At 39.6% G+C, this 9,445-nt stretch overlaps 1 protein-coding gene across 5 annotated transcripts in view; it reads left to right on the top strand.

Annotated features, from left to right (window-relative positions):
• The window catches only part of clcn5b (chloride channel, voltage-sensitive 5b), a 158,148-nt gene that overhangs the window by 67,277 nt on the left and 81,426 nt on the right, over nucleotides 1-9,445 (top strand). Inside the window, exon 1 of one of the 5 annotated variants that reach the window (XM_043704691.1) lies at nucleotides 6,611-6,760. The exons of 3 other annotated variants lie outside the window; for them this stretch is intronic. In XM_043704691.1, coding sequence (XP_043560626.1) covers nucleotides 6,742-6,760 — 19 coding nt within the window. In that variant the 5' untranslated portion in view covers nucleotides 6,611-6,741. Of the gene's footprint in view, nucleotides 1-6,610; nucleotides 6,761-7,148; nucleotides 7,253-9,445 lie in introns of those variants that run through there. One more of the 5 variants, XM_043704692.1, reaches the window with a different exon arrangement.

Below are 9,445 nucleotides of genomic sequence, written 5' to 3'. Positions count from 1 at the left end.
TTCTGTTCTGTATTGTTCTATGTTCTATGTTCTAAAACTCTGGTGCGGCCGCACTTTGGAGTATTGCGTGCAGTTCTGGTCACCGCATTACAGGAAGGATGTGGAAGCTTTGGAGAGGGTGCAGAGAAGATTTACCAGGATGTTGCCTGGAATGGAGAATAGGTCGTACGAGGATAGGTTGAGAGTTCTCGGTCTTTTCTCGTTGGAACGGCGAAGGATGAGGGGTGACTTGATAGGGGTTTATAAGATGATCAGAGGAATAGATAGAGTAGACAGTCAGAAACTTTTTCCCCGGGTACAACAGAGTGTTACAAGGGGACATAAATTTAAGGTGAAGGGTGGAAGGTATAGGGGAGATGTCAGGGGTGGGTTCTTTACCCAGAGAGTGGTGGGGGCATGGAATGTGCTGCCCGTGGGAGTGGTAGAGTCGGAATCATTGGCGACCTTTAAGCGGCATTTGGATAGGTACATGGATGGGAACTTAATCTAGGTTAGAAGTTCGGCACAACATCGTGGGCCGAAGGGCCTGTTCTGTGCTGTATTGTTCTATGTTCTATGTTCTATGGTGTGTTCTGTGCTGGAACTGGTCCTCCTGGGAGCAGATCCGGCGGAGGCGGAGGAATTGGGAATACGGGAAGACATTTTTGCAAGAGGTAGAGTGGGAAGAGGTGTAATCCAGGTAGCTGTAGGAGTCGGTGGGTTTGTAAAAAAAATGTTAGTGTCAAGTTGGTCGTCATTAATGGAGATGGAGAGGTCCAGGAAGGTGGACGGAGGTGTCATAGATGGTCCAGGTACGGCTATAACGACTTAAACATGCGTAACTTTAATTCTTTCTGTCTGTACAAGACTATCTTTCCTTGCTAAACTTTTAATGTTTGTGTTTAATGTCGTTATTTTTTCTCTCACAGTTAGTATGGTAACAAACATCCACTTTCTTTAAGAAAACTTTAATAATTGGCTCTTTCCTTTTCATCTAATTAACTATGTCTTAAATTGACCGTTAAGGGTTGCATGCTGAAAAAAAACCAAAATATTTGTTGCAGCTGATCAAGAGGAGATTAAAAGGAAGTTGAATACTCCTCTAACTGGTAGTAGCAAGCTAAAATTTAATATGATTTGGCGATGCCGGTGTTGGACTGGGGTGTACGAAATTAAAAGTCACACATCACCAGGTTAGAGTCCAACAGGTTTAACTGGAAGCACACTAGCTTTTGGAGCGCTGCTCCTTCATCAGATGGTTGTGGAATATACAATTATAAGGCACAGAATTTATAGCAAAAATTTACAGTGTGATGTAACTGAAATTATACTTTGAAAATACCTTGATTATCTGTTGAGTCTTTCATCTGTTTGAATACCATGGTAGTTTCATTTCTTTCATGTGTAAATCACAATTTTTTTTTTAAAGTTGCATTCTCAGATTAACTGTAACAATTGATGTTAGCTAGACAATATGTTGAAGGTGTTAGCCCACTGTGTTCTCTATCTATGCCATGATGTTTAGATTGATTCTAATCTAAAAAGTGAGCTAACAGAGTTTTACATGAATTCTTGCAGTTTCTGAGCAAAGTACAGTGTAACTATGCAAGTACAAATTCACCCCACAAAATATATGTATATTACCCTCAGAATCTTGTATGTGTCAATAGGATTACTCCTCATTCTTCTAAACTCCAATTAATAAAGGCAAAAGTGAGGACTGCAGACGCTGGAGATCAGAGCTTAAAAATGTGTTGCTGGAAAAGCGCAGTAGGCTAGGCAGCATCAAAGGAGCAGGAGAATCGACGTTTCGGGCAATGAACGTCGATTCTCCTGTTCCTTTGATGCTGCCTGGCCTGCTGCACTTTTCCAGCAACACATTTTTAAGCTCCAATTAATAAAGGCCTCACTGGCTTAGCCATTTTTGACAAATCAACTCAGGAATCAGCTGATTGAATTGCTTTTGACTTGCTTCCAATGCCAGTACTGTATATCCTTTTTTAAATATAGGACAAAAACTGTACACTGAACACTTTCACCCTCCAGTGGAAACAAGTCTAACCTTTACATCCATTAATCCTCCTCTGAACTTCATCCGATGTTTTTACAACCTTCCCTAAACAATGAGCAAAACCATGTACAGTATTTTAGATGTGGTCTCACTGATGCCCAGTATAACCGAAGCATTGGCACCAAAAACAGCTACATAAGAAACCTACTGATTGACTACAATTCAGCCTTCAAGACTATTATCCCCTCGAGACTGATTACTAAATTTAGTAATCTCTGACTCAGCCCCAGTCTCTGCAACTGGATCCTTAGTTTCCTGACCCAGAGCCCACAATCAGTGAAGACTGGGGACAATATTTCATCCTCACTAACACCTAACACTGGAGCCCCCCCACCCAGGGGTGTGTACTCAGCCCCCTACTGTACTCACTGTATACCCATAACTGCATCATCAAATACCAGACTAATGCCGTTTACAAATTTGCTGATGACTCTATCTTAATTGGAGTGCAGACGAGAGGTGAAAGACCTCTAAAAATGGTGCACTGAGGACAACCTAGCTCTCCATGCCGGCAAAAATAAGGAACTCATTATTGCATTTCGGTGGGATGTTACTCATGTCCCCTACACGTTAACAGCACAGAGATGGAACAAGTGGAGAGTGTCAAGCTCCTGGGAGTGGTCATCAACAACAAGCTTTCTTGGACTCTTCATGTGGACGCACTGGTTACAAAGGTCCAAAAACGTCTCTTGCAGCTGAGGAAATTTGGCATGATGGCAATTACCCTTGCCAACTTTTATAGGGGCACCTGAGTGTTTGCAGGCTATGAGATGGACTTTGTGGCTTTGTTTTTCTGGCAGCAAAGATCCATATTGAAGGTGGGGAAATGATCTGGACATTTTCTTTTCTTTTGGCTGTTTCTTTTATCTCTGCTTCTGTTTGTACTCCTGTATTTTCTATATTAAGATGGTGCTAGAGAAATGGTGACTTTGTACACTTTACTGTACTCCTGTATTCCTGTACTTGAGTGCACTTGACAATAATATCTAAATGTAGAAAAAATTTAGGCATTGGTGAAGTAGTAAAGGAGGGCAATTTGTTCTGCTCTGATTCTGCCACTCCCATTCCAATGGAGATGGGCAGGGAGGTGTCTCCAATGTCACATTTATCCCTCAACATTAGAATGACGTTTTATGGTCTTCAAATTGCCTGCTACTTTTGCCAATAAAGCTAAAGCATGGTAGATGACATGTTTACATTTGTCTGTGGTCAAACTGATCATTTGCTGGAGACTTGACAGTGTAAAGGTGTAAATGCACAGTTTCTTTCTATGGAAAGAATATAAACAAAAACTTGCCTCACAGCATAATTAGTTAGCTCAGGAGGAGATCATCTAATCAATGGCTGGAAGTTATGAAAGAGTAGGCCGATCAGCCATTCTGATCTGATTTTTGGACAAGTCCACTTAAACAGGTTCACTTGTGAGTGTGAGCATTGTATAGGTAAGACTTCAGTTTTTTTTTTTGCAGCATACTTTATTTAAATGAAGAACATTGGATATGTTCTGTTGTTAGAACTGCCTTGGGTTATTGATAGCCAGAATAATAAATCTGACAGATCAGGGAAAATGTCAATAAAAGTCTACAATCCCACAATAAATTCACAGGACCAATTTTATATGATCAATCTGCAATTTCACAGAAGTTGCCATCTTTGAGAAAGTGTGTTACAATAATGGTAAATATGATCTATCAAATTTTAAAAGTCACACAACAACAGGTTTAATTGGAAGCACACTAGCTTTTGGAGCATCGCTCCTTCATCAGGTGGTTGTGGAGGACACAATTGTAAGGCACAGAATTTATAGCAAATATTTACAATTATGGAGATGCTTCCACTAGTGGGGGAATCTCAAACTCGAGACCATAGTTAGAGAATAAGGGGAATTCTCTTTGTTAAAGAATTGTGGAGGCTAGATCACTAAGTACTTAAAATAGAGGTAGATAAATCTGCGAAAAATCGGATTGAGGCCCACAAGGAGTTGGCATGAAAAATTATTTGAGGCCTGGGACAGATCACCCATGATCTTGTTGAATAGCTGGGCACACTTAATGGACCAGAGTGTCTATTGCTGTTCCTTTTGTTTTAATGTTATTGGTTGCTTGAAGTTATAAGATCTTGAATTGTCTTGACATGATGGACATGGAAAAGATGTTTACTCTTGTGATGAGTCCAGAACTGAGGGACATGGTTGAGACAGTGTCAAGCAAAATTATTTTCTCTCAGATGGTAATGTAACTTTGGACCTTGCTACCTTAGAAGGCAGTGGAGATGGGATTATTGAATATTTTCGTGCTGGAAGTAGATTCTCATTAGGAATGGTAATCAGATTATCGGGGATAGGCGAAAATGTGGAATTTGGAATACAAACAGGTCAGTCAAGATCAGCCATGATGTCACTGAATAATGCAGCAGGCTGGAATGGCTGAATGGCCTATTTCTCCTAAATACATGTGTATGCTTGTGCCCTAGAAACATAGAAGAAAACTGCAGGAGTAAGCCGGTCGATCCCGAGAGCCTGCGCCCCCAATCAATATGATCATGGCTGATATCCAGCTCACTATGTAATCATGCCCTCAACCCATATCCCTTGCTCCTATTATCTACAAGAGCTATATCTACCTCCTTGTTGAAAACAGATGATGTTTTGGCCTGAACCACTTTCTATGGTAATAAATTTCACAGAAACATTATTAGACATGCGTTGTCTGAATTACCTATGTGGTAATTTGTGGGCGGCACAGTGGTTAGCACTGCTGCCTCACAGCGCCAGAGACCCGGGTTCAATTCCTGCCTCAGGTGACTGACTGTGTGGAGTTTGCACATTCTCCCCGTGTCTGCATGGGTTTCCTCCAGGTGCTCCGGTTTCCTCCCACAATCCAAAAATGTGCAGGTTAGGTGAATTGGCCATGCTAAATTGCCCGTAGTGTTAGGTGAAGGGGTAAATGTAGAGGAAGGGGTCTGGGTGGTTTGTGCTTCGGTGGGTCGGTGTGGACTTGTTGGGCTGAAGGACATGTTTCCACCCTGTAACTAATCTAATCTAATCTAAATTCAGCTCCATGACCTCAAGATTTCATCTGTATGTGTGTGGAATTTAATGCTCATTCCCATTTGGAGTTTGGCAGGAGCACATTTAATCAGCTGAGTGAATCCCATCAGCTTTTCTGCCCTTCCCCACCCCGATTTAGTTCATGATGGTTTTTCAGAACCTTATCCCACAGCCAGTGGTTTTGACTTAACAAGTTGCGGGCTTGCAATTATATTATTGCATAAATTTCAAAAAGGCCCAGACAACTGGATACCATTATCAAATGTGATACTTGAAGATGTTCACATCTTGCTCTCTGTATAGCCAGTCTATTGAATGGTCGATGGTTAGACAATTAGTCAGCTAGTCAACTATGTATATAATGTAATAATATAAGAATATATAATAAATTGTCTGAGATGTCATATTATTGTACATAGTTAGCTTTTAATAAACTCTCAGATCTGTCTCATTTAAGAACCCAAGTGTTTCTGATATTTGTTATGTGTATCAATATATAGCAAACCATATGACACAGCAAGCAAGCAAAACTATTCAGGCTCCTAAGGAGAGAAAGGTATCCAACAGTGTTGGGCATTTAGTATCTGGTCCAGTGACCCAGCATCAGAGGAGGAGTGCAGGCCTTGCTGAGAGCTATCTCGCTGCCTTTCCTGCTGCGCCGCCTCCTCCATTTTACAGTGGCCATTTACCCACTAGCAGTAACTTGTGGCCTGAGATCAAAAATACTAGACCTTGATTTAGTGTCAAACTGGCAGAAGCCCACATTGCCTTTCAACAGAGCTGCTGGCCCCTGCAATTCTAAGCAGGTAGGACTTGAAGACTAACTTCTACCCAGTTAAGTGCTTGAGTGATTCTCTCTTAAAGAGGTAATGTAAGGCTGTCATCCGCTCTCCCAAGAAAACCCCATCATCTCCATGAAATAAGGTCCAATGAATTTGAAGATATTCTCTCTTCAGAACCTATGATGACCTGTGTGTTTTCCGTAGTATTGCTGCATACATTGTGAAGTAAATGACTGGTGGCATTAATGAAAGCTTTGTAGTAAGCAAGTCATGCATGTGCTCAAAAAGAAAAGCATTTTGATTAGTCTAAGCAAAAACAAAAAAATACGTATTTTATGGTTCTGACTGAGAGAGTAAGGTGAGAATCATTTCTGAGAAAGTGAGGACTGCAAATGCTGGGGATCAGAGTCGAGAGTGTGATCCTGGAAAAACACAGCAGGCCAGGCAGCATCTGGGGAGCAGGAGAATCGACCCCTCGAGCAAGAGCCCTTCACTAGGAATGTCCATTCTCCTGCTCCTCGGGTGCTGCCTGGCCTACTGTGCTTTTCCAGTGCTACACTTTCAATTGAGAATCATTTGTGTTATGCAGACAGCATGCTGCTCCTATCTGCATATGAACAGAGGTTTGTCTCATTTAGCAATACTGAACTTAATTTTTAACCAGTGTTGATCTATGTACTCCTTTCAAAAGTCCAGCTTTTGTAACTTGCAGTCCATTACTGTGCAGAACAAAAGTAGCTGAAAGGTGTTGTGTTTCTTCCCATATGGAATTAAGAAAGGAAAGACGATGGCATGTACATTTTACCAGGCATTGAAAACAGCATGAAGCTGAAGATACAAAAAACAATTCTAGAAAAATCATGCTTGCTGCACTGTCAAGTAAGCTTCAGTTTTTAAATGTTATTAGGTCAAATGTTTAATACATAATATTTTAAAATATTCATTTTGTATTTTAAAGAAATATTGAGTACAACCTACTTCTGTTGTACATTTCACGCGTTTAAATGTCTGAGTTAGTTCCGAATAGCATTGCTTCCTGTAATATTCCCTAGTGATTTATGAGGCTGCAGTATCAAATTTTCTCCTTCAAATTCTGTTGTCCAAAGCATGAAAGGAGAACAAAAGGGAGAATAAGTGGACTAGTCCCAATATTAATCCAAGATTTAGATCACATGGTTTGACTGATGATGACTTCACAAGCAGCGTAAGCAGAGCTGTGCAGGTGATTCCAGTCAATCAAATCCAAGCTGTTATCTGGCAGCAGTATTTACAGCTGAGAAGATTCAGTTGGTGTAGTTAATGTTAATGAACTCTGTGGCTTCACATGTCTTTCCTGAACCTGTAAAATCACATTACAGAGCATATGTGGAGGTACGTGGTGCCTGGAAGGAGGTTGGGTAAGGGCAAAAATCAACCTTGTGCTGATAATGAAATCAATACCAGAGCTGCTGGTGACATAGAGGGATTCAGATGCATCAGAGCAATTTTTTGAACCCTCCTACTGAATCTGCTTTGTTTGTGAACAATAGTTTTTTTTAGGACGGGCAAATGTTTGTACTAATTTAATCTGATACACAGACCATTGGCTCAAGATGAGCATTTTGATTTGTTTCTTTTAATATAAATTTATTAACTCTGTACTCGGAATGAGACTATATAATACTTGGTATCCTGTAATACAGAAGGATCATTAAAATAGTGTGCAAGTGAAGCAGAAGTATTTATCTCAGAATATGTCAAATGTATTATTGATCAGCCTCGCCGTGTACTTTCAGACACTTCATTTCCAAGTGAGTTGTAAATGTTTGTTAATTGCACTGCATCTATCACATTGTAAATTTTAAAACTTATAGCAGATTTCCCTTGCTGGAGGGAACATAACTCGTGAGTTGGCCCAGAGAGAAACTTGCCACTTCCTCAATTAAATTCTGGGCAAGTATGTCCATAGCCAACTTTGCTGATTTGCCACAATTTAAGATTCTTAAGTGGTCGATTATTAATTGCTGAATGCCTCAATTGCCACCACCTCAATTATTGTGTTTTTGGCAGGCAAGAAATGTGGCTAGAACCAGGCGATTGAGGGGTGTTCTCCATTTGTCTGTAGTCCCATCTCCGTGACCCCCGTGAAGTACACAATCTTTGGCTGCTGAAGCTCCCAAATAGTAGGCCTGATTAGGCAGTCTTTCTGGCTCCATTCTTAATCACAAAATGGGGAAAATTCTGCCATGAATTTTTTAGAAATGAAAAAGACTTTTTGTGTTTTACATTTATTTTGCTGTACTTTTTCTTTTTGCATGTAGTACTAACATTAGACAAGTTTTACTTTTGCATTACAGTTTCTAAAAAAATTATTCTTTAGTACCATTTCACTATTTTAAGAATTGTACCTTTTTTTGTTTTTACATTTAATACATTTTTATTTTCAGAGATAAAATACTTATTATACATTCCATTCCCCTATCTTCTCTCCCAACATCGCTGCTCAAATAATTGATCTGTTGCAGGTCCTAGGCAGTGTATTTTTGAGATCCATGACCATTGCCAAAAATGATTACCTTTTTTATTTTTTCCTTGCACACACATCTTGCGTAGCAACCAGCTACTTTTGGCACTTCTCCACACATTCAGCATGCTGTACAATCTCACATACAACCCACTACTTTATGTTGCAGTATGTTAGTACTGACGAGCTTCTGACACACTGAGCATATGAAAGAACAGGAGAATGGCTCAAATAGATCACTGTATGGTTTCATTTTGTAAAACATAGTCTGGAACTCCTGACTGATCTGGTGGATGAAAGTTCTTCATGGAGTACAAAGTAAAAGATTTACAATTTGATTGCAGGTCTGTGCTGAGCTACCTGATCTGAATGGTACAATTAATCTCAACATCTATGTGTTCAGAGGGAACAATCACACTCTTTCTTTTACTTGCTTTGTTATAGTGAGGGCATTTCAAAAGTATTTAATTGACTAAAGAATGTTTTGACTTGTGACAAGTGCTACGTTAATGCAAGTTTTTTTTTAACCAATTGTTAGCCAAAGTTTGTAGGGGAGGTTTACATTGTATTGAGCTATACTGAAGAAGACTGTGAGACCAGCAAAACATTTTAACACCTTTTCTATGTCTTGTAGTGTTTCACAATATCAGTTTTGTTGCAGCAAAAATTACAGTTTCCACAATTGAAACATATTTTTCTAATGGTCTTATTTTTGAATTGCACAATGTTTAGATAATGCTTACTTTGAAACAACAAGATACATTTTAGTCACAGGAGTTTTAGCGACCTCACTGTTTTGAAATCTGGATTAAATCCATGCCTATATGCCATATGAAAGCTTCAAATTTAGCATTTGTAATGCATTCAATATGTTGTGTTTTTGAAGGCTGTAAGCTACAGAACCTTAGGTCCTCAGCTTCAGTTTGTGAAGATGTCTCTGAAGTCTGTGGCTATGAAGTGTATTTGCCTTTATCAATCGTGCTGCATTTTCAAGTTACTTTGTCACAAAAATAGCTGTTCGTTTATTTTGGCTTCATATTTATTTCTTTTTTTTGAAATGT

Source organism: Chiloscyllium plagiosum, chromosome 15 (assembly GCF_004010195.1).
Source record: "Chiloscyllium plagiosum isolate BGI_BamShark_2017 chromosome 15, ASM401019v2, whole genome shotgun sequence".
NCBI classification, from domain to species: domain Eukaryota; kingdom Metazoa; phylum Chordata; class Chondrichthyes; order Orectolobiformes; family Hemiscylliidae; genus Chiloscyllium; species Chiloscyllium plagiosum.
Note: the sequence above shows the minus strand (reverse complement) of the source record. Positions and strands in the feature narration are given on the sequence as shown.